Source organism: Rhodofomes roseus (genome assembly GCF_022264815.1).
Source record: "Rhodofomes roseus strain CIRM-BRFM 1785 chromosome Unknown C8Q71scaffold_32, whole genome shotgun sequence".
Lineage (NCBI taxonomy): Eukaryota > Fungi > Basidiomycota > Agaricomycetes > Polyporales > Fomitopsidaceae > Rhodofomes > Rhodofomes roseus.
The window spans coordinates 188,837-211,893 of record NW_025952988.1 but is presented as its reverse complement, the minus strand read 5'-3'; the positions used below and the strand labels follow the sequence as shown (position 1 = coordinate 211,893).

At 57.6% G+C, this 23,057-nt stretch overlaps 6 protein-coding genes and 1 non-coding gene across 7 annotated transcripts; 4 read left to right on the top strand and 3 right to left on the bottom strand.

The window, feature by feature from the left end:
- Nucleotides 1-256: 256 nt before the first annotated feature.
- C8Q71DRAFT_t146 lies at nucleotides 257-366 on the bottom strand. Its single transcript has one exon. It is a non-coding gene; the product is annotated as a tRNA-Leu (tRNA).
- Nucleotides 367-751: 385 nt separating this feature from the next.
- C8Q71DRAFT_786822 (uncharacterized protein) lies at nucleotides 752-2,026 on the top strand (the record flags this gene model as incomplete). Its single annotated transcript, XM_047925152.1, has 5 exons — nucleotides 752-865; nucleotides 929-976; nucleotides 1,040-1,119; nucleotides 1,168-1,292; nucleotides 1,341-2,026. Coding segments are annotated over 5 exons (762 nt in total), but the record flags the coding sequence as incomplete, so codon positions are not given.
- A 2,667-nt stretch (nucleotides 2,027-4,693) lies between these two features.
- Nucleotides 4,694-6,284, bottom strand: C8Q71DRAFT_727559 (uncharacterized protein; the record flags this gene model as incomplete). The annotated part of the gene is given in 11 exon segments (XM_047921861.1): nucleotides 4,694-4,828; nucleotides 4,883-4,934; nucleotides 5,101-5,240; nucleotides 5,260-5,348; nucleotides 5,402-5,433; nucleotides 5,486-5,505; nucleotides 5,527-5,564; nucleotides 5,621-5,757; nucleotides 5,882-5,953; nucleotides 6,054-6,075; nucleotides 6,101-6,284. 11 exon segments carry the CDS (start codon nucleotides 6,282-6,284, stop codon nucleotides 4,694-4,696), a joined length of 921 nt encoding a protein of 306 aa, XP_047773644.1.
- A 1,113-nt stretch (nucleotides 6,285-7,397) lies between these two features.
- On the top strand, nucleotides 7,398-8,278 carry C8Q71DRAFT_375011 (uncharacterized protein). Its single transcript, XM_047918152.1, has one exon. The coding sequence runs from the start codon at nucleotides 7,618-7,620 to the stop codon at nucleotides 8,155-8,157; it is 540 nt and encodes a 179-aa protein (XP_047773643.1). The 5' UTR covers nucleotides 7,398-7,617; the 3' UTR covers nucleotides 8,158-8,278.
- Nucleotides 8,279-8,831: 553 nt separating this feature from the next.
- Nucleotides 8,832-10,001, bottom strand: C8Q71DRAFT_842881 (kinase-like domain-containing protein; the record flags this gene model as incomplete). Its single annotated transcript, XM_047926557.1, has 2 exons — nucleotides 8,832-9,370; nucleotides 9,419-10,001. 2 exons carry the CDS (start codon nucleotides 9,999-10,001, stop codon nucleotides 8,832-8,834), a joined length of 1,122 nt encoding a protein of 373 aa, XP_047773642.1.
- A 1,940-nt stretch (nucleotides 10,002-11,941) lies between these two features.
- C8Q71DRAFT_799459 (NAD-P-binding protein) lies at nucleotides 11,942-13,212 on the top strand (the record flags this gene model as incomplete). The annotated part of the gene is made up of 4 exons (XM_047925888.1): nucleotides 11,942-12,137; nucleotides 12,199-12,383; nucleotides 12,448-12,600; nucleotides 12,652-13,212. 4 exons carry the CDS (start codon nucleotides 11,942-11,944, stop codon nucleotides 13,210-13,212), a joined length of 1,095 nt encoding a protein of 364 aa, XP_047773641.1.
- A 338-nt stretch (nucleotides 13,213-13,550) lies between these two features.
- On the top strand, nucleotides 13,551-16,884 carry C8Q71DRAFT_851321 (uncharacterized protein). Its single transcript, XM_047926759.1, has 7 exons — nucleotides 13,551-14,003; nucleotides 14,073-14,096; nucleotides 14,152-14,175; nucleotides 14,235-14,462; nucleotides 14,519-14,799; nucleotides 14,860-15,380; nucleotides 15,430-16,884. The coding sequence occupies exons 1-7, from the start codon at nucleotides 13,637-13,639 to the stop codon at nucleotides 16,700-16,702; spliced, it is 2,718 nt and encodes a 905-aa protein (XP_047773640.1). The 5' UTR covers nucleotides 13,551-13,636; the 3' UTR covers nucleotides 16,703-16,884.
- The last annotated feature ends 6,173 nt before the right edge of the window (nucleotides 16,885-23,057 follow it).

Sequence of the window (23,057 nt, the reverse complement as noted above, 5' to 3'; positions counted from 1 at the left end):
TCCGGCGATCGCGCAGATCCATCGATCCCCGGCACTCCGGCGCCCCGCATCCGCATCCGCCGCTGCAGACAGTGCACTGCAGTGCGCGACCACTGCCATTGGCGAGCAGCCAGTGCAAACATCGGCCATACGAGTGTCACAAACACACAGCTGATTGAACTACAATGGCAAAACGAATGAGTCCACCGCCAAAAAGTATGCTGGTGCTGCGCTCCTCTGCTCCCCCGCTACTCTTCCTCGTCGCCAGCAAAACTCATGACAAGAACGGGATTCGAACCCGTGCCTGAATACTCAGATGAGAAGACCCGCTACAGCAGGCAAGCTTTCGCTTGAGTCACACGCCTTGGACCGCTCGGCCATCTTGCCATGAGGTCTCATCGGCTAGGCTGTAATCGATTGGCTTAGTGCCATCGATGCCTTCGACGCCACACCTGGTACCATCGACTCGGGACTTCCTTTGTTCTCTTTAGCGAGGCAGTTCATCCTTTGAGCATCTTGTGAGCATCTGCGCAGAAACCCACTGATACATTGGACGTTATCGTGAGACATCTAAGACAAGGACCGTTATCGCTCGGTTACACGGCTTCAATTGGGCATAAGATCAACACCCTTGTATTTCTCTCCCATATTCGTCGAAACATCGCCTGCAACCTCCGGAAGCCACACGGCGGTCCAGCCCGGCGGAGCCCGCGGACAGAGACTACCCCTTTTATGGACCGTGGGTTCTACGGCCTGCCATTGTTCTCGAAAGGTACAAAGCGCGCGCGCCACCCGTTCAACTTCTGTCTCTCTTACCACCACCACCCCTCGTGTGCCCTTTGCTCCTCCATCCCCTGAGACCTACCCGGTCTCCACCCCCTACAGAGTCGAGCCCTATCACAATTAACATCACCCACCTACCACAATGAACACCACATTGTTGAACGAGCAAGACGTCCGCGCGCTCAAGCGCGCCGACATCCAAAAGCTGGCAAAGGTACGCGTCTTGTCTCGTGTCTCGACGCGTCTGCGTCCCCATACTGACTCCCGTGGCGTTCAGCGCGAAGGCATTCGCGCTAACGGAAAGACCGACGCCATGGTCGTGGCGCTGTTGGCAATGCACCCCGGCGGCATCGTTCCGTAAGTTGCCTCTCTCTTTGACCAGCCCTGTGACCGACGCAGTTGTAGGCTGGAGAAGGAGAAGGCCCCTGTTCGTCGGTCGAGGCGTCGCGGCACGCCGGAGCCGAAGGTCGAGGAGGTCGAGGAGGAGGTCGAAGGCAAGCCTCCTGTATACGGGGAGAGTATCTCCCAGTGTAAGTGGTCGTTGCCCTTGTCTCAACATGACACTCACCTGCTTGTAGATATCCCTCCAAGACGCAGGGCAGCGGTCACGCCCGCCGTCGACGCCGCTGACGAGGAAGGGGCCCAGCAGCAGCGGCGTGCACCGTCGCCACTGCCGACGCCACCGCCACCGCCGTCGCCACCACAGCGCGAGGAGGAGGAACTCCTTCCTACCCTCCCCAACACGCCGGTCCCGTCCCCGGTGATGGCTACTTCGAGAGGTATGTTCACTCACCTATGTTCATGGTATGTCACTCACTATCAACGCCACAGGCGCGCGCGTCCAGCGCAGCCCTCCGGCAGCCCTCCCCCTGCCAGCGCCTGTGTTCGTTCAAGGGTCCTCCAGACCCGTGAACAACCGGCCGCACGCACTGCAGCGCGAGCAGGAGCGCCTGACGACAGGTGCTCCCATTAGCGCGGCTGCACGTGCAACGAATTATTCAAGGGCACAAGAGGGCGCCTCGTTGTCGACCCAGGAGTTCCTGGAGTTCCTCGACGAGGGCCACATCCGGCTCTCGCCACAGAGGCCAGCGGCACCAGCACCAGGCGCCGGTGCTGTTCCCCTCATCGCGCCCCGTCCCCGCCGCTCCGCCGTCCCCTCCTTCCTCCCCGGGTCCGTATTCCACCTGCAGCCCGCCCCCGCCGAACCGCCAGCCCGGACTGTCGACCCGCGCCGGCGCCCTCCCCGAGCCTTCGCTCACCTCCCCGCCCCCGCCGAGCCACAGGCCCGGACCGTCGACCCGCGCCCGCGCCCTCCTCGCGCCCCAGCGTACCCTCCCCGCGCGCCCGTCTTCTCCATGCCGTCCCCCCCTCCCGCACAACCAGAGGCAGGGCCTTCGAGGCTGCCGGCCCAAGCGGGCCCCTCGCGGCCATGGTCGCCTGCGCAGCCCGAGGCAGGGCCCTCGAGCGTGGTCTTCCCCCGCCCGTCGCCACCGCGGAGGCCCAGCGCGCCGGTTGCCCCTGTGGAAGAGTCGACTTCCGTGCTCTTGGGCTTCCACCCAACGTTCGGGCAACCGATGGAGGAGCGGCCCGCTACTCCCTTCGCCGCCGCCCAGCCCCAGCCCCAGCCCCAGCCCGAGGCCGGTCCTTCGAGGGTTCGTGCCGACCCGATCGACCCCCGCTTCAGGATGCCGGCGACGCCGCAGAGGGTGCGCGAGGCCCGTCGTCAGGGTGAGTACATCGCCGCCGCATACAACAGTAGCATGCTAACCTGCGTTTTATGTAGCTTTCACGCCGATCACCCCGGAGCAGGCAGCGGCGCGCCAGGCCCCCGCGTCCAGGGCCAGGACCAGCCGGGCCGCTCTTCCCGCGGCCGAGCCGAAGGATAGCGACGCCGAAGAAATCCCCTCCAACCCCGCGAACGGCGGCTCCGAGGACGATGAGGACCAGGAGAACCAAGAGCCCGAGCAGGAGCAGAACATCCACGACGAGTTCCGCGACGAGGACGAGAAGGAGATCGTCTACGACATGCATGCAGTCTTTGACTACATCCTGCGCGTGACCGGCGTGTTCGGAGAGGCTGCGGACAAGGAGCTTGCTCTCCGCGGGCTGTTCGCGGACATGACGGACCTCGATGCCCCCGACGTTGAGACGGAGGAGGAAGTTGACGAGGAGGATGCCGAGATGGCGCGGCTGGAAGCGGCATCCAAGGCACGGTGGACAAACCTTCCCGAAGGCCAAGCTCCGCCCCCCAAGCGCACCAACGGCTGCACGAAGAAGGAGGGCGCCGAGATCATCCAGGAGACTCTGCACCTCGTTGAACAATTCAATGGGGAGAAGGCGAAGAGGAAGGACATGGCGCGCCACGTCGAACTCCAAAAGAAGATGTTGGCCACGGTCGAGGAGTGGAGTCGCGAGCTCGAGGCGAAGCGGCTTGTGTATGAGCAGTGCGTCATGATGCTGCTCAAGGAGGCGGATGGGAGCCCCTACGATTCTTTCCTGAACCCGCAAGCCGTTCAGCGAATCGTGGACTTTGCATACCGGTTGAAGGCTCAAAACGAGGGCGAGCGCGACGGACAACTTGAAGAGGGCGAGGAGCAAGTCGACGAGGCCGCCGAAAACGACGAGGCGGAGAACGATGCGGACAACGAGGCAGAAAACGACGAGCCTGAGGCACCCGCAGAGCAGAAGCCGACCAGCAGCGACATCTATGGGAGCTCTCCGAGCGGTGGGCGGCCGTTCAAGCTGCTCCCCGCGTTCGTATATCGGCCGCCGAACCCGAACGCCCGTCGTCGCCTCAGTTCATCGCCGCTTCCTCCGTCGTCGCCGCCGCTCTCCTACGTCGGCGCACGGACCCCTCCGCCAGCCCCGGTGACGCCGCCCAGGCGGGCTCGGAATGTTACGCCTGTTGCGCGGCAGCCCGAGGCAGACGACGGCTTCAACGAGCCGTCACCAGTGTTGTCCGGCGCAAGGCCTCTCAAGGCGTTCCACCCATCGAGCGCCCTTGATCAAGACGAGCAGTATGCCGCACAGGTCCAGGCAGAGCTGTACGCAGAAGCACGGAAGGCCGAGGAGAACGCAGAAGCAGGGCCGTCCCGCCGAGCTGCCAGCGACCAACCCGGACAGGCCAGAGTATACCCGCCGCTGTATCCCATGAACAGCTGGCCCTCCCAGGTGGCTCCCCCAATGGCCGACGTTGGCAGGTCGATCTCCGAAGTGATGTTCAAGAAGCGACGGCGCGACGAGGTGGAAGATGATGATGAAGACGCTGACAACGTCGAGGAATCCGACTATGACAGCGATGCGAGGAGGTGAGTACTGACCACGCTTACTGTTCGAGATAGTTCGCTCACCCTTGCTTCGTAGCAGCGCGTCGCAGCCGACCGCCGGTCCTAGTCGGGCGCCAGGGTACGTTCCCAAGTACGTCCCGGGCTACAACCGCCGTGACCCCAGTCCCGAGCCAGAATACGAATGGGCGGGACCCTATACCCAGCCGCACGACTGGCACTCCGTTCGCGGAGACAATCTCCGGGAACGGCTGCCCTCGCCAAAGCGCCCTCGCCATCGTTGATTGTAAAACTCTTTTGCCTTGTCTCGTCTATTGCTGTAGCTGCTTTCTGTGTCGCGTATTATACCCATCGTGTACCACGTATTATACCCATCGCGTAGTGTTTTCTTCTCCTTGCGTCCTGTTGTTCTGGGATTTGTATCAGCACCGGTTTCTCTCGAGTCAAAATGATCAGAGCTTACCTCGCACTAATGTGCAGAGGAACAGAGAGAACCCGTTTGTTCGTGTGATCGCGACATAAGTGTGACGACTGCGACTTGTATGTGGCACATAAGAGTTTATACTCTGCGGTTATCATTCATAGCGGTGGACAGCGAGCGCATGCCACACGACGCATATGTAGCGCGCGCCGTCATGGGCCACGCCTTAGATCGTGACACCGATGCTCGACATAAAGGACAAAGGGACGAGTCGTACACCGCCTAGTGTCTGTGTGCGAGACTGCGTACCCTCGGACGAGTCCATCGCGAGCGCACTGTGATGATTAGCCCTGAGAATGCGCTGGGCGCGAGGTCAGACGTCGCAGATGGGCGCTTGAATGATGATTAGACTCACCATGTTGCTGAGATAGTACACCGTGTGTGCCAACGGCACAACCCCGTAGTGTCTGGAATGTGTCGGTACGAGGGCTAGTGACGAGCGCGAACATGAACGGCGTGCCACTGTCAATGAGGTCAACGAATGGATGGATGAAAGGGGCGAAGATACTCACAGGAATATAAAGCACACTTCAGACCATTGCTATACGCGTGTGTAGTCGAGCAACGGCGTACAGTCGTCGCAAGAGAGCCACTCGGAACCAGTGACGGCGGCTGAGAGGATGCAGAGACAGCGAGCGAGCGAGCCCTCCCAGCTTATATATATCCTGCCGGATCCACTCCCTCGTGGCAAGCATCCGCGTTCCCGGGTTCCCCTGTGGGGTTAACAATGACCAAAAACACGAGGGGACAATCCAAGGGAGTGTCAAGCAAGCGCTTAGGTGATAGGTACCACCACGACGTCGGAAAAAGATCTCCTGTGCCTATCCGAAGAGGTTTCAGGATACTTACGGCAGTGAATTGATCAAAAACATACCTATGTGAACGGGATCCGTGAGATCTCGGGACCTAAAACTGAGTAAAAATTCAACCAACGTCGAAGAAACGGTGGTGCACGTACTGCGGGAGGTGCTCAGGCCGCTATAGGAACGTAGTGAAAACCAGCTCTGACGAGCCCCACCGCCGAGACGAAGTGGAACCTGCGCCAGATGATTATCGATCCATGCATGCCGGAAGTCTACAGAGTTCTACTCACTGTGAGTAGAGAACGGTGCATAGGACCAATATTCTTCATCCTTGAATGCTGCTAGGCTGAGGTTGAGGTGGCATAGGTAACACTTGACGCACAAGCGTGATTGGGTCTGAGTGGTACTGATCGTGACCGCCAACACGCTGTCACAGCAAATAAGTTTTCACCAAAGTCACGCATGGCAGTGGCAGTGGCATCGTTCGGCCGTTTACTTTAGGCTTGACTGAGCCACGGCAACTCGAACTGACCCTTTCTAGTCGTACTTACACGGCATTGAACATATCCGCGGCCCGTGTGTTGTCCGTGTGGGTGGCGTTTCCTACGTTCCTCTTACCGTGACTGCACATATGGTAATTTCGACACAACATCCCTGGTCGCAACGTGGAGCGAGACTGCATTCTTCCAAAGCGAGGAAACGCGTTCGTCCTCTGACGTTCACCCTCGTATCGTGCCATCTAGATCTGCCATCAAGCGTAGGCATCGTACGCGGATCTATGTTCAGTATCTCATCGTTCGATCTTACTGCCCAGGCAACCCGCCGGACCGAACGCTCGCCACGCTGCCTGCCATTTGGGCGCATGACCCCGTGGAACTTCCACTTGTCATGCTTCCACTCCTGCAGGCCGAACATGTTGCGAGGTACGAACCATATACGCTGCGCGTTGGACATTGAACGATCGCGAGGCTGCAACGGCGCAGCCTCGATGCTCACCGGCTCGACCTTGTGCGCGTTCTCGAAGTAGCAGTGGCACCGTGCGTGACGAGGTGAACGGAAGCACATCCTTCCCATCGACGTCGAGGCTTTTGAGGCTGCCGCAGTCCATGCATATTTGCTTGACCGCCGTGGACAGGCGCATCCCGAGCACGATTGAAATGTTCACGCGTCAAGGATTGTATTCGCGGGCGAGGCCGGGTGCGGGACTGCGAACTTGAACATCTGCGATCATAAATATACGACAGGCTCCGACTGCCGCACCCAGGGGTAGCGATCTCTTCTTGAAGGACGGAGATGTGCTCCCCGAACTGCTGGCGTGTGAATCTGTCGGACTGGAACGCAACCTCATGGCTACCAGTGTTAGCGACCTGGTGGACATCGACGAGAAACGAGGAATGAAAAGGTCTCGGTCAACAGGAGATCGCGGTGGGACCAGGTGGAGAACGAGCTGGCTTGGACTCGGCCATCGTTGCCGAGCCGTCTAGCGGGGTATCATCTATGGCGTAACGGGGTACGCAATGAGAGACGAGTGCCAATACATAGCGCGCGGTGACATTCGCGGGTACGAGGAAGGGACCGTGAGTGGTGGGACTGGGTGGGAGTGCTATGTGCGCACATCCACTGCATGACCAGCTGGTACGCCAGCCCGCCAAATTGGTGCGAATGGACTTGGCAGCAAGAATCCGCGGGGTCACCCCGCTGCCTCTGAGGATGGTCTGAGTCTACCAACATGTACGGAAACCCGATTGCTCGTACCTAGTGGATGACAAGCGGCGAAAGAGGTCGCAAAGCTTGAAGCTTGAAATTTGCGGCCACTGCCGGCAAATCAATGTCGGAGACGAGTGCTAGTGGCGGTCAAGTGGCTGTTGAGAAGCGACCCAGGAGACTTAGTGGTGGATGAAGGTGGCCCACAGTGACATGGTGGTCAGGTAGGATGTGGGCGCAATACACCATACCACCTTTCGTTCAGCCGTCACGAGTAGCGTCGTTGCTGGGAGTCATTCCTTCAGTTCAAACTGTCACAGCAGCGCACAGAATGAGTAGTGAGTGATCGTATTCGGTATACGCATATTGCATAACACACAGCGCGTCCACTGGAAATGCAGGCCTCCATCCGCCATCTGCCGCCGAGAGTCATCGGCCAGGAACCACAGACACCGTAGAAACACAGCAGGACTCAGAGGCTCACCACAAACACAAACGGCTCCACCGCGTCCTCACCCGCTTGGACGGCGACGACCTGAGCAGCGCGGAGAGGGTATCTGCCATCGTCGGGCTCTGGCTCATCATGCCGATCCCAGGAGTGGGCATATACACTCTCAACGGCTTCCTCGGGCTCGTTCTCGGGCAGGCGGTCCTGCGCGCGATCCATCCAGGCGACCCGGGCTATGCGACCAGCGTTCGATCCACGATGCAGATCGGCGCGGTGGGCAGCGGCGTACTCTGCGTGGCTATCTGGGCCGTCGTCCTGATGCTCCTATGCCTCGCGGCCGTTAGCAGGAATGTCAAAGGCTTTGCGAGGACGATGAACATGTCGACAAGCATACGAAAAGACCTGGGCTCCCTCGCCTTCTATACCGCGGTTGGAGCCGCCAGCGGACCTCTGGGAATCGCCATCCTGAAGCACCACAGGAACGCGAGTCAGAGAGCGGATATGCTGAATGTGAGCGACGCGGCGAGGGTGGGCGCACTCGGGTGGGCGCACTCGGGTGGGCGCACTCGGGTGGTTCCTTCTCGCAGTGTCGTGGTTGTTGAACCACCAGTCGAACACCTTGAAGAGCAGGGACCAGGCAGACCAACGGCCGATCTGATGGCTTTCTATGTATGATATCGCCGTGATCTATCGCGTCCCGGGCAAGTCCAATGAGAGTGGATTTAGACGAGCTGCAGTGGTGGGTGTTCAGAAGATCGTAACTTAGCGCGTAGGTGCGAGCGGTCGCGGAGCGGAGGAGGCCGGCCTTTGCCGAAGGCTTCAGATCTCGCCTGTGCGTCCTACCGCAACCACCGCAAGTCACCACTGCTCTTGCAGTATCTCACCAGCTTCGCGTGTACCCTGGCAAATATCCTACAGAATGGCAATGTGGCGCGGGGGCGGTATCTGCGATGTATAGTGGTCTATCCGAGTCGTATGGCGGCAGTAAGTACTACCATCCTCAGCTGCCGGGTTTGATCTCACTGACGAGAGGGACGCGAGTCAAACAAATGCACATGCGCACTGAAGAGATTGTCACGATTGTGTTTGAACTCATGTATGTACTGTTTTTGTTCCTTTGGCTTTTTTTGTTCTACTCTATGTGTCCATGGCACATTGTCCGGTACTGACTGTCTATCCTGCAGTGTACTCGAAGTGTCCGATGGCACAGCGTCCATAAGTGTCCAAGGCATGTGTCCGTAATGTCCATTGGCACTACTCAGCGCACTCTCTCTCGTTCGTTCACCTGTGATGGTCCAACTGGCGATATGCGGCGGAAATGTCGCGCCCGACTTTGCGTCCTCGCATGACTAGGTGGACACTGGAGCTATAAGCATCTCCAGGCCGTCAAGGAAGCTGAGCGCGAATTCATCGTCAGAGGCCGTTCTTGTCAGTGCTGGCAGCAGCGGTCGAACGTACCCTTTGGGAACGACGACGCGAGGAGCAAACGCGGTCTCGTTGCCGGGGGTCTCGACAACGGCGACGCTGTCCTCAGACGTGGGGGTGGAGTCGAATGGCTCGTCCCACTCAGAGTCCTCCTCGAACTCGGCGAAGAAAGTGTCGAGGCGGAGGACGTCTTTGCGAATCTGCGCAAGGCTGGGGCGCACAACGGGGTGCAGCCTGAAGACCCGCTTCAGCAGGTCAGCGGCTCCCCTCGAGATCCCGAACTCTCTCTGGAGGTACCACTGATCCTCGAAGACGAACTGCCTGAAGTCGGGATCGTCGATCGAGGCCTTCGACCAGGGGTAGCGACAGCCCGTGATGAGGTCGACGAGGATCCTCCCCAATGCCCAGATGTCCGCATGCTCGGTGGAGTATGGTTCAGTAGTGGAATTGACGAATTCTGTCGCTGAAGGTCAGCGTTACCCGTGTGGATGATTGTGGACCGAGGGCTTACCAGGACTCAAATAGGAGCGCCTGCCGTAGCGCCTGCTGTAGCCGCGGGAGTGGCTTTGCGCCTGAGGCGTCGCCATCCCAAAGTCGGCTAGAACGACCTCGTTCCCGTCGGCCGTGCAGAGGATGTTTTCCGGCGTAAGGGCACAGTGGTACATCCCTTTCTGATGACACCCTTGTACCGCACCCAGAATCTGCACGAACACCGACCGGATCCGCTCGTCTTTGCGCTCGAAAGAGACGCCCTCGAGAATGAGGTCTAACAGATCGCAGTCGCGATAGTCTGTCACGAGGTAGAAGTGCGCGTCGTCTTCGATGGCATCGAGCAACTCGAGGACGCCGGGCACGTCCGAGACGAGTCGTTGGTTCGCGATCTCCTGTCGCTGGCGCTGCGTGTCGCGCTTCGAAAGGCCAGCTTTCGGCACGATCTTGACCGCACGCCGGACGGGGACCAAGGAGGAGGCCGAGGCTTCATGATCAATAGCGAGGTAGACCTCAGCGCAGGCGCCAGCGCCCACGTATTGGAGTAGCTCTAGACGACCAGCGTCGATCATCGTGCCAGTGAAGTCGGGAAGTGCAATAGGCATCGTGAAGAATATGCAACTCTGGAGTTGAGTGTGCGGATGCTGATGCGAAGACGAAAAGAATGGTGAACACTGGCGGAAACCCGAGCCTTATATGCATTTTCGATGCGTCGTTCTCGGCCTGTAGCAGCGGATGGATGTGTGCAGACCTCCTATCACGATCTGACATACCCGCGGTCTAGACCTGTGGCAAGGTGCATGCGTCGGTCAAGATTGTGATGGTCATTTGCTTCCGTAGGTCGACTACGGAGGGATTATATGTATCGAGTGGTCTGGAACCGAATGGCAACACCGACTGAACAGAGGTGCAGCGATGACTAGTACATGTTGGGCTGGATTTGCTGATGATTTTAACAGTACACTGCACTCATGGGCCTCGAGGAATGCGTCGGAAGCGTCGGGTCGGACTACGGGATAGCGGAAGCCATGAAGGGCGCTGTCGCTTACCTGCAGTTCAATTCAAAACTCCCGTGCAAATTCCGCTACCCTTCCGACTCTGAGAGGGCGATCCACTCCGTCGCGTAAATGATGAACGCAGTCAGCGGGAGGCACACGGCTTCCGCTTTCGATATCGTATCTTACGCCTGACCCGGGCATATGCACAATCCAATGCTTCAACCAGGCTTTTCCGTGGCATGATGTTGCCGTGACGGTCAACTGGTGGTAATTCTGTGTGGCGACGGTGAGATAATGACCGTTTGCATATCGGTGAGATACAGTAAAACTGACAGCTGTGAAAGGTATGCGCAGGATCCTGGATCATGATCGAACCAGAAGACTTGCCGTATATGGCTAATCCTCGACGGAGTGGCTGAAAACACACATGGATGATGCACAGACGTATATTAGCTGATACCACTCCTGAGCCTTCCAATTGCGACTTTCTGCCGGTGACGGCCATATTGTACAAACTTTGGTATGCCATTTCGTCGGAAGTTCAGCGTCAACGGCGTGCTGACCACGTCATATCGTAGCTCGATGGTGGTATGACTATGGTTGTCCCCTCAAGCTTCTCGAGCCCGGTACGGCCGGCGAGGTCTAGCCAGTGATTGAGCGCAAAATGAATCGATTTGCTAGCGGCTGCTGTCCCGAGCGCGATGCAACACAACTATACTGGCTTAGTGGACAAGATACTCCGACTAGGTCCTTGGCTCGGAGTGCGCGATGAGTTCACCCGAAGGCATCTGCGACACCACGTATTGAACCACCAGCGGTTCTTGAAATCGGTGAGTGCGACTCACTTTCACATGAATAGCTTAATATAGCTACCACGAACACTGTTGGACGATACAACGACGCCATTGAACAACGAAAGACATGTTGTTGGTCGTCCAGGAGGACGGCACCCCCCACTTGTACGCAATCTGATAGCTCTTGTTAGCTAAGTCAAACATGCATCGAGTTCAAAGCAAGTGCATGGATCCGCAACTCGATGCCTGCAACGTCCTTATACCCTGCATTCTTGTCGGCAATATTAACCAGTTGCAGCGTTATGGGCTCGGACAGTCACCCGGGCGTCCCGGGCACAAAATGAACAACGCTTAGCAAACGCCATCCATTGCACGCGGACACCCTCAAAGCCTCCGAGCACGTTTGCAGAAACACTAGTACCAGCGCAAGTGGAACACTATTACTCCAAGCGCTGTCGCCGTCAAGAAGTCGAGACGCGCGTGCACTAACGGCCGGTGGCTAGATGAACCCTCCTCCTCCTCCTCCTCCTCCTCCTCCTCCTCCTCCACAGGTGAGCGGCTGCGGTAGTAGCCCATTCCGCCTGACCCTACCGGCGCATCGCTCTATGATTCGTCATCCCCGGCTGGCTCGGTGAGTGCTATGCTAACCCAGAATATCTCAAGGACCCCCAATGGTGCAGGCCTTCAGAGAGATATAAAATGGCGCGATGCCTACCAAACTCTACAACGAGCCTCATATCGTCCGACGGTGCTATGACTGCAGACTTGAGTAAGAAAGTCATCCTCGTCATTGGCGGCACGGGTGCGCAAGGCTTCCCCGTCATCGAGAAGCTGCTCGCCCCAGCCGAGGATGGCTCGCCATCCCCCTACGCTGTGCGCGTGCTCACTCGTGATCCCACCAGCCATCGCGCACTAGTGCTCGCTTCCAAAGGCGTCGAACTAGTCAAAGGTCAGCGTCAGTTCCGCACTTATGATGGAGTGCCGGGTAATACTCAACGACCCCGAAATAGGTTCCTTTGATAACTTCGACTCCGTAGCCGCGGCGCTGAAGGGCTGCTATGGCGCCTTCGTGAACACCGACGGGTTCACGGTCGGGCAGGCGAAGGAAGTGTGGTGCGGTATCCAGATATACGAACTGGCGAGGTGCGCGAAGGTGAAGCACTACGTCTGGAGCAACTTGGAATACTTCTCGAAGGTATGGGTCTACTCATGCTTGACGTCATCTTGCTTTGAGCTCATCTGCCAGTGGGATGTGGCAGATCACGAACTTCGACCCCAAGTACAAGTGCGCGCACTCGGACGCCAAGGGCATCGTCGGCGACTTCATGCAGGCGCAGCCGTCGGTCGTGAGCGACACGGACATGTCGTGGACGCTCATTACGTCCGGGCCGTACATGGAGATGCTCCACAATGTCCGTCGCCCTCTACTGCAGACCATCTCCTGAGCTGACAGCTGCGCGCAGGTGATGTTTGGGCCAGACAAGCAGCGCGCAGATGGGACGGTCGTGTTCGTCACGCCCATCGGACAGGGCCACGTCCATATGATCGCGCTCGATGATTTCGGGTTCTTCGCGCGCTACGCTTTCGACCACCGCGCGGAGACGTCCGCGCAGGACCTCCAGATCGCGAGCGACAGGGTCGGCTGGGAATACCTCCGGACGACGTTCGAGAAGGTAACGGGCCTGCGCGCAGAGGTGATCTACCAGTCGTACGACGACTGGATCAAGCGCTTCGACCCTGCTACAGTCGACGTGCCCCTCGCGAACGAGCGCGGGAAGACGAAGGACGGCTCGATTACGTGGAGAGAGAACTACCGTGCGTGGTGGTCGATGTGGCATGACGACACAATTAGTAGGGATTATGAGTGGCTGCGAAAGATCAACCCGAATGGACTCACGCTCGAAAGTTGGATGCGGAAGGAAGAGTATGGGAAGGATCTCGGGGCCAAGAGGTACAAAGTGCTGAAGAATACCGAGGATGGGAAGACGCCAGCGTTGAACATGGAATACATTGCGAGGCTGTGACGTGGTCGTCGCTCGCTTTCTCGATCTATCGCCACCCTTTGTAGACATGGATGTGCATTTCCGACTCGATGTATTAGTATTGTATAGCTTTTGATGAACGTCTTGTGCTTACGCTGATACCTCGCCACACCCGACTCAGAAAGCAAACGGGAAGTTGTAGCCTTGATTTTCTCCGGCAACCTGAGACCACCCTGCTTCCTGACCTCGGAGTCGGGCAGGTTGTCGGGCAGCTCGGGCTTCCCGAAATGGGTCAAGAGCGTCTATTCTCCACCTGTGAACCTCGGATTACGCAATCGCAACCTGAGCGTTGAACGTAACGTTGACGGTTGAAACGTTGAAACGTTGAACGTTGAACGTTTGAACCCCCGGCTCCGTCCCTTCCCCTTCCCCTCCTCCTCGATCAAGTAGGTTCCGGTCAGAGCCCATGGCGACCACTCCGGCATACGTCTCAATGACCTATCCCGCACCGACACCACCTGAATATCATGAATTTGAGTCGCAGCTCAACCAAGTCGTCAATGACACTGAACTTCGCAACACATACACCCGTGCCGATCTTGCCCACACCCCTTGGGGAGTATTTCAAGGTGCTAACTTGGTCACGCTGTATTTGGTCAAATATGCGCCTTCTATCAGGGACACCGTCGTGCCGGAGTGGATTGACCGCGACCCGCGGCTTCATAGCCTTGCGAACCCTGCTGAAAGATTCTCGAATCGCGAACTCGAGCAGTGGTATGACCTCATGTTGGGGGCTTGTCGCAGTGGCAAATGGGATATATTCATTGATAGAGGTACGTCCCTTCAAGCTATACATTGCTTGCTCCGCACCAATGACATCGGCGTTCACTGCATGTACACAGCACCATTGATGCGGCGTTACCCAGGTATGTTCAAGGAGTGTCAATGAATCTAAAGGCGATCGTTGCTCAATCATGACAGTGGTACCTGGGTACGAAAAGCTCGGTATGTCCAGCTTCTCCACGTAAATGTCTATATTACGCTCACCATCAACGACCCCACAGCTGTCCAAAAGGCATGGGTGCAGCCGTACGTGGGGCAAGCCCCCATGGCCCTTGTAGGCCACCTGCGTAGTTACAGTTGGTGGTCAAATCGCCCAACGGTTCATGATTTCTCGATTGTTCAGTCTTCCGGAACCGGAAAGTCCCGCATGATAGATGAACTCGCAAAGGACCGTTTAGTCATCCCCATCAGTATGGGCTCAGGCATGGGTCCTCAAGATTATGGCACACGTATTGCTCGTTCCTCTTTCTGTCAAGTCAAGAGATAGGCTCACTCTGCGACGCAGCTCCATACCCGCCTCCCGATTTCGGTGTAATAAACCGGTTTATCGGATTTGAAAGCGCCAGTTCTCTTGCGAGTCATTGCAGCGCTTTTGTTCAAGCGCTGTTTGAACACACACTCGTTGCCTTACAACGTGACTTTGCTGAGGAAGCAAGTTGCGGATTCGTCTCGCTCTGTTCTGCATTCCGGAGCAGGATGCAAGAGGGGATGAAATGGGGCGACCACGGGCAGTATCGGAAGGATTTTTTTAGGGAAGTCTTTAGCGTTGCTCGTGATCACTTTCTGGTGAGTGGGACACTATGCTTTAGCAGCAATGCCGACACGTTGATGCGTCTGTATCTGCAGAATGATCGGCAGGAAGTGCACCGCACGTCCAGTGTGGGCTCTGCTTGTGCACGGCTGATGGAGTACTTGTACCAGGTTACCAAGGATAAGCGGCTGTACTCAGGATGTCCCGGCGACATCCCGCCGAGGGACGTCCTCCGCGAGTATCATCCGATGGTGCTTGTTACTTTCGACAATGCGGAACACCTAACCGACGGTTCTACCGCAGCCAATTGCATTCGGCCCTCGAAGAGTCCACAATGTAACGCCGTGGTGGAATTGAAGCGGGTCTTCACTCAGTTGACCTCTTGCTTTCCTGTGCTCGTGCTCTTCTTATCCAACTCGCCGGCGTTACTTTCCTCGACAATACAATCGATGTCTCCAAGATATGTCGACAAGAAGACACGCGTACGCGATGGCCCTCTGCCCGTGTGGATGGAGCTGCAGTTTGATCTAGAGGCTACCAGGGTCAGTGTGAACGATGGCTTTACGTTGACCGACGTCGCCTCCGAAGAATACATTGGCCACATGGGTCGTATCTGGTACATATCCATTGGTGTTTCGTGTCTAGTGTGACTAATCATCTCGCAGCTTTGGAACCCTTCGGGGCGCGGGAATCCAAGAATGGAGAGAAAACCTGGTCCCGCTAGCCGCGCAACGACTCTTGCATACGTATGAACTTGGCCAAAATGACCTCACCTCCGCGCAGTTACTTGCATGCGCCTCTCAGCGGCTCGCTCTCACCCTCGACGCCCGCGTCGAGGCCGAGCAGCTCGCCACGATGAACCAGGTTCAAGACCACATGCGCCTATGTTTCTTCCAGCAGACCGACTGCGAAAGAACTGGCGCTACGCAAGCGATATCCCAATCCGGGTCCGAACCACTCCTTGCAGAGGCGGCGTACTACGCTGTACACCGTTCAGCTGCCAACTTGGTAGTCGCGCTGAAGACTATGCTGGTGGATGTTCCTGTTGATGCAGCCAACGGAGGACAGCTGCTCGCCTCCCTGTTGTTGATACTCGCCCGCGACGCTACTGTCGGTGAACCTGACGCTCACGGCCGTCCCGCGCCGGTTCCTGGCGGGCGCAGTGGTCGCATCATGGGTGCAATCAGATTCTTTCGTACTCTCTTTCCGTTCATGCGTGCCCCCCACGCGCGAGCCGACGCATTTCCCACGAAGGTTGACTTATCCGACGACCAACGGCGTCTGGTCGCAGACTTCGAGCGAGAGTTCAACGACTGTCAAATGTACTTCAACCACTTCGTGTCTGTCCCTCGACAGGTTTTGCAGATGCACTATCTGCATGCATTGTTGGCCCGTGGCGCAGCAGCCCGATGCGCCCAACTTGGTCACCCAGTCGATGCCATCTTGACGATGGTTGACGGCGGGCGGGCGGAGAAGGACAAGGTTAACCTCATTCTCATCAAGGCAGTTGAGTCCAGCGACGGGCTTCCTGCAGAAGATACGTTCAGCGCGATGGATCCTTACGACCGCTGCATCTGGGCTCCCGACTATGTCCCACATAAACCGCTCGTCCGCATTGTGTTTGCCTTCGACGTTCCCCGGGCCCTTGGCGACTTTCACATCGCACGCAAGGAGAACATCGACGATCAACATAGGTCCTATGTCTCATACGACATCCGCATTGCGGGGCTGTCCCCAGATATCGTTGGTCCCCTGGACCCAGACACGGAGCAGGAAATGAGGCAGATTTTGCTGTTGTGCAGGTCGCAGAGGACACGTCTGTTCCCTGACCCATATCGCGACATCCGAGCACCCGTCGAGATGGGGTCGTTCTCAATGCGTGTAGGTGGTGGTACGATGTATCCGTATTGGAAGAATTGGACAACAGACGTGTGTTGAGCGGCCTATTTGATAGACGTACCATTCACAGTAGTCCTGATATGTATGAATTGTCTTACGGTAAACAAGAGATTGCTACGCTTCGCCCCGCCTTGAAGCTTGCTCAGAGGTTGCTTGTACGAGTATGAGAAGACCGTGCCGGAGTTTGCAGTAGTTGTTGTTTGCGCACGCATAGGGTCGACAAACAGTTACCTATACCGAGAGGCTCAGACTCCTAGCAAGGTCAAATCAAGAGGCTGGCCGTCACCGTTCACGAACTTAACCTTAAAACGGAAGGTCACCAGATGAGTCAAATGTTGAACATACATTCATGGAAAGGCGAAGACGCCCGACGTGCATTAACAAATTCACGGGATATGTGTATAACAGTAGTAATAGTACAAGTAGGCGACAGAAAATAATGGCAGGGTTTACGAGCGGAGTACGCGGCACTGTATGATTCAGACATGCCCAAGCTCCGGATCCTACTATCACGCACCACTGCCAGCACCTGTGGCCCCATGCGTGCCCTTCGTTGGCCGCTTCTGCTTGGGAGGCTGCCTGTGGCTCTGGCCGCTGGCGCTGGGTCCCTTCGACGAGGACGCAGTATTGGCTTTTTGTTTCCCGAACACGTCGCTTTCATCCACCTTCGACTCGGTGACGGCTCGCCTCGGACCGTGACTTGCTGAGGGATAACCCGATGTCCATCTCTTCCAGTGATCAGCATCAATGCCTGCACCGGCATCCATTTGTTAAGGTTACAATGTCTCAGTCGCGTCCTTGTGGTACTCGACTGCTATTGATACACTACCTGTTAAGGTTACAATGTCTGTGATGTACAGAATGAGCGTCCGATACTTGAGAAATAAGGATACACCTGGCTTACCTCAGTCGCGTCCTTGTGGTACTCGACTGAGGCAGCCCTATCCGAAACGCGTCCGTATGAGTCCGTGTCCGAGTCACGTGTCCGTGTCAACATTAGCGCGCACGTCCCGATCCCTCCTCAACACTCCCCCGGGATCGCGACGCGCATGTAAAATAGGTGCTTTTGTAAAGTAGGTAAAGACAGAGCCTTCGTGAAAATGTCCGCTGGGTTCTCCGCACCCGGAATATGAATTATCTTCAGTTGCTTACCCCTTATCGCGTCTCGCAGCCAGTGGTACCGGATGTGCATCAGAACTTTGGGGAAACCGCTGACGGCCACTGACGTCACTGAAGTAGCTATATCAGCGGATTTCAGCAACGTCAGTGCAGCTCAGCGGTGTTCAGCAGGGACGAATATGTTGTTCAAAATTTCAACTTATTTCCGTCAGTAGATGCAAAGCCTAAAGCGTCAGCGGGTATCAGGAACCGTCAGCGGCCGTCAGCAGAGATCATCCAGCGTCAGGAAAGGGGGCATCTAAGGCATGCTAGACACATTGAACGAGACACGGTAGCAAATTGGTTGATTTAAAGAAGATATATTCGAGCATCAAACACTGCACTTTCTACTACAACATACACATTTATGAACCTACTGCACGTCAACGAGTCGAGGTGATTATTTGTTACACAGATTCATGATGGTCAACGTAGTCTAAGCATGAAGAACAGTCAGAAGCAAGCTGAAAACATACCACACATCAGCCCGGACATGCATACCCGTCAAGGGGCCTGCTGGATGTCACCCCATGCCGCTTCGTCACGCACGAGCCAGACCCTGCGCATGTCCGCACAGAGGAGGCACGCCGGCACAAGTATGCTGTGTCGTCACATTGCACTAGCATTATGGCTGTGTCAGGCAGGGGCCGTGGACTGTGGCAAAATGTGTACCGAAGGTGAACGGAAGTGCATTCATCTACTTTGTCGTCAGATCATTTCCTTCCCGACGACAGGTCTACCTCACCTCGCAGGTATTCTCGCCACAAGCACACTCGTTGTGCGCACCGACTCGCGATTTGACGGACACGAACTTCTCGTTTCAAGAGCCCGCGCTCGTAATCACTTTGAGGTCAGCTGCCTTCGCCAGCTGGACGACCGTCCTGGGCGTGCCGCGTCAGCATCCGCCATGTGTATATGTGTGGAGGGAGAGACTTACGCGCAGACATGTCCCACTGCGGCGGTGACAAAAGTGGTATTGCGCGGACTTTTGCCAGGTGTGCTGTGCCGTCGTGCCTGCGCGTACGAGACGTCAGTTCGAGTGCTCTTCTACGCACAGGTTCTGTGGAGAGTACATGGCACGGCAATGGATGAGCTAGCGTAGGAGACAAGTTGAGTCGTGAGGTGAGCGTTCGGACGTTGAAAGACAGTAGACGAGTAAGAAACAAACAGACGGCAACGTTGACGTGGCAGCGGGCGGTTACCGTTTAGGGCAGGTTTCCCTCGGACTCTGCTCAGCGACTGGCATTCCACTGTCCCCTGCCCATTGCACATCGTCTCTTGCCTGCCGTCGCGCATCCACCGGCACCACTCGCCCTGGGCCTCCTCTTCCGTATCACCTTATGTCGCGTGTGCGCCCCAGTCCGCCCCAGTCGAGGCCGCCCGGAAGCCCGTGCCCGAGGCTCCGAGCATGTCGAGCGCGCTCGATTCTCGCGTTGATCTCGACATTCTCCGCGCCCGGATGGCCACTGCCAGACACGCGCCAAGCCGCGCGGCCTTGCAGCCTTCGAGTTGACCGCAAGATATCGCCCTGTTCCAACCCTGTTCCCGTGCATCTCACAGCTCCCCGGCCCCTGCTGACGCGTCAAACATTGAAGATCGCCGGCGCGCCCAACGTGAAGACTCATCCAGAATCCAGATGGGCTACCAGCGATGCGACCCGCGAGTAAAGGATCCCCGCCCGCGCAGCGCACTACGGCCAGCCCACTTGTGTCGTCACATCCCGCGAATATGGCCAAGCCCGGCCACGTTCGCGCCACGAGCGCGAGGCAGGCCGTGCAAATTGCGCAGGGAAGATGCCAAAGGAGGCTAAGGGGGGAGTTAGACAGGACAAGAACTGTAAGCTGCCATGCCTATCCGCCCTCAGCCCCCCTCCTTTACCCTCTCTGCGCGTTTGACATTACTCGGCGTGCCCGCTCTTCCTGAACGCGGCCGCGCCTCTCCACCTTCAGCACACTGTCTCACCCTCGACACATCCACACCCTTTGGTGGCGGGCACCCCTCTCACCTCTGTTACGCGTTGCAGCGGTGTTCTACACACCTGCGTCACACGCCTCTGTACCCTCACCATCGACCTACTTGCCCGCACACGCGCACAACATCCCCCGGCCATCTGTGAACATGTCATGCGCATCCGCCCGTCGCTTGCCCGCGTCAAATCATTGATTGTCCGTGCGCCCGCCACGCCGCTTTCGTACATACTCCCTAGCCACTTAGTATCTGCCCATTTAAAGAACTTGTCGCTTGTCTAGTACCGGTTTGTTTGCCGGCCCACGCAGGGCCGCATCCGCTCGCTGGTACGAGTGATTTGCATGCAGACTCGTTTACTTACTTGTGACCTGTACGGTACAATCAATATTATCGAACAATGTGATTCTGCTCGCGTGTGCCATGTACACTGATGTGCTGAGAGCCCCCGAGACTCGCTGACGGCGCTGAACACGCTGATGTCTACTGAGGTATGTGGACGGAATGTCGTCAGCGAGTGTCAGCACATCAGGAAATTCCCGAAGTACTGATGTGCAAGTGACGCACTCGCGAGAAGTTCGCCGAGCGAGTCGCGAGGCTTTCTCCCCCAGCGCTATCCATTCGGATGACCACAGGGCGTTCCACGGGCACGTATATTTCGTCCATGAAGTTCGCGATCCAGACTCCGGTTTGCCCGGCGTGCACGGCAGCGATGTACTCGGCCTCGGTTGTCGACAAGGTGACGACTGCCTGTCGGCGCGAACTCCATGAGACTGGCCCACCTGCCATCATGACTACATGTCCATGGGTCGATCGACCGGTGTCCGGGCAGTCGCCTTGCGATGCATCCGAGTAGATTACCGGCTGGAGCCCTGCAGGGTGATTCCCATCGAACGTGATGCCGTAGTCGAGAGATCCTTTGAGGTAACGGAGGACGCGTTTGAGCGCGCGCCAGTGACTGTAGCCTGGGTTCGCCATGAAGCGACTAAGCAGTTGGACTGGGTAGGAAAGGTCCGGTCGCGTTGCCACTGCCAGATACATGACGGCGCCCAACGCTTCGCGGTACGGGATCTTCTCCATTTCGGCTCGCTGTTCTGCGGTCACCGGCTCAGCCTCTTTCGACAGCTTGCAACCCGGCTCGAGCGGCGTGCCCACGGGGTTCGCGTCCTTCATACCGAAGCGATCGAGCACGCGTTCGGCGTACGCGCGCTGGGATAGGCACATCGTCTTCTGCTCGCGGTCCCGCTCGATCAGGACTCCGAGCATATACTTAAACTCTCCTCCCCCGCTGAGCCGGTACCGCACAGCGAGTTCCGATCGCACGTTCGCCAATCCCGTCTTCGAGTCAGCCGCCTCGCTAATGTCATCAGTGTAGGTGGCTGTGATGGCCAGTCCCTCGTCGTCGAACCTCGCGCGCACACACTCGTCGGACCGCGACCGCGAGAATCCAAGGTCCTGGTAGGTGCCGTCCAAGTCTTTCCACCAGTCGTTCCCGGCCTGCATCAGTCCGTACAAGCCCCGGTTCATCTTGCAGACGTGAGTGGGGAATTCCTTGGACGCATACCCGGCCGGCTGTTCCATATAGATGGTCTCCTCTGGAGACGCATTCAGGTAGGCTTTCTCAACGTCGTCCTGGCCCATCTCCATGTCCCGCACGACTGCTGTAGCGCATACCAGCCTCAGGGATTCGAAGCGGACGACCGAGGCGTGGGTTTCGAAATAGTCGATACCGGGGATCTGCTGGAAGCCCTTGGCGACAAGACGAGCCTTCGGCTTCCACTTGCCGTCGGCTTCACCATCACCTGCGAACTTGCGTGCATAGACCCATTTGTTGCCGATCACGTTCATGCTCGGAGTCCGCGGCACCAGTTCCCAGGCGTCGATCCTCGCCAGTCCGTCGATCTCGCCGTTCATGGAGGGGTTCCAGATTGCCGGCTCACGCTGAGCCTCCTTATACGACTCCGGCGTCTTGCCACCACGGTACCATCGGGTTCCACCATCTTGTCCAGCAGATGTTGCCGCCGTGAACATCGCCAGGTACGCGCCTTCCGGGCTACGGTCACGTCCGAACTCCACCCTCTCGCTCGCCCAGGAGTCCCCTCGGATTCGTGCGGCTTCCTCTCGTTCGTTCGATTCGCGCGACTCGAGTAGCTTCTGACTGGGGGTCGCAACCCGCGCTGACCGTCGTGGCGCCTCGACCTCTGGTATCGGTAACGCCTGTGGTGCTGCTGCTGGCTCCGCTTGCCCTATCTCCCCCACGCCCTGTGCGTCTACTTCCTGCCAGTCGCCTTCCTGAGCTGCGTCATCAACCAGCTCGGCACCGCCCTGCTTCACAACCCCGTCGTCCGTGTCCACCTCGATGGGGGCGTCCTGAGTCAAGGTTCGGTGACCTGGGCCTTCCTCGAATATGACGTTGCGGCTGCGAATAACCCGCCCGGCTGCGGGGTCCCACAGGCGATAGTTGGCGTTCTCAGTGTATCCGACTAGGATACACCGAGTCGACTTCGGGTCGAGCTTCGTCCGCGTCTCGTCAGGAACCTTCGCCCAAGCCACCGAACCGAACGCGCGCAGGTGAGCGACATTCGGTATGCGTCCGTGCCACCGCTCGTACGGGGTGTGTCCCTTCTGGCGTGCTGACGCAGTGAGGTTCTTTACATACGTCGCTGTCCTGTACGCTTCTCCCCATAGACCGACGGGTAGTCCAGCGTCGAAGAGCATGGCTCGCGCGTGATCGCCCAGAGTCCGGTGTCCTCGTTCGGCCACTCCGTCCTGCTGCGGCGTGTAAGGCGTTGTTAGCTCGTGGACGATGCCGTGTTCGCGAGTGTACGACTCCCAAAGCGCGTTCTCGAACTCCGGTCCATTGTCGGTGCGTATGCGACGTAACTTCTTCCCTGTTTGCAGTTCGGCTCTGGCGTGGTAAGCCTTGAATGCCTCGAGAGTCTCTGAAGCTTCCTTGGTCCGAAGGAGTTCGCATTCTTCGTATGAAGACGCGCCGTCGTGTATGGTCATGCCGTGGTAAGCCCCACCCATTGATGGCTCACGCGCTCGTCCCGTCAGGTCGATGTATACTCGTTCTAGGACTTCCTCCTCGACGTTTGAGGAGGTGAACGGTGCTCGAGGGTGCTTGCCTTTGATGCAATCCTCGCACTTTCCTCGCGGCATGCCTCCGACTAGCTGCATGCCAGTGACCACGCCGGACTTGGCCATCTCGATCACGGTGCGCTCGCTCGCGTGCCCGAAGCGTCGGTGCCAAGTGTGAACGTCGGTTGCC

What these genes read in the sequence shown, in the direction of transcription:
- C8Q71DRAFT_375011 (XM_047918152.1), top strand. Translation starts at nt 7,618, where the DNA reads ATGCCGATCCCAGGAGTGGGCATATACACTCTCAACGGCTTCCTCGGG.
- C8Q71DRAFT_851321 (XM_047926759.1), top strand. Translation starts at nt 13,637, where the DNA reads ATGGCGACCACTCCGGCATACGTCTCAATGACCTATCCCGCACCGACA. An exon ending in ACCTGGGTACGAAAAGCTCG is followed by an intron (nt 14,176 to 14,234) that starts GTATGTCCAGCT and finishes ACGACCCCACAG; the next exon opens with CTGTCCAAAAGGCATGGGTG. An exon ending in TCCTCAAGATTATGGCACAC is followed by an intron (nt 14,463 to 14,518) that starts GTATTGCTCGTT and finishes TCTGCGACGCAG; the next exon opens with CTCCATACCCGCCTCCCGAT.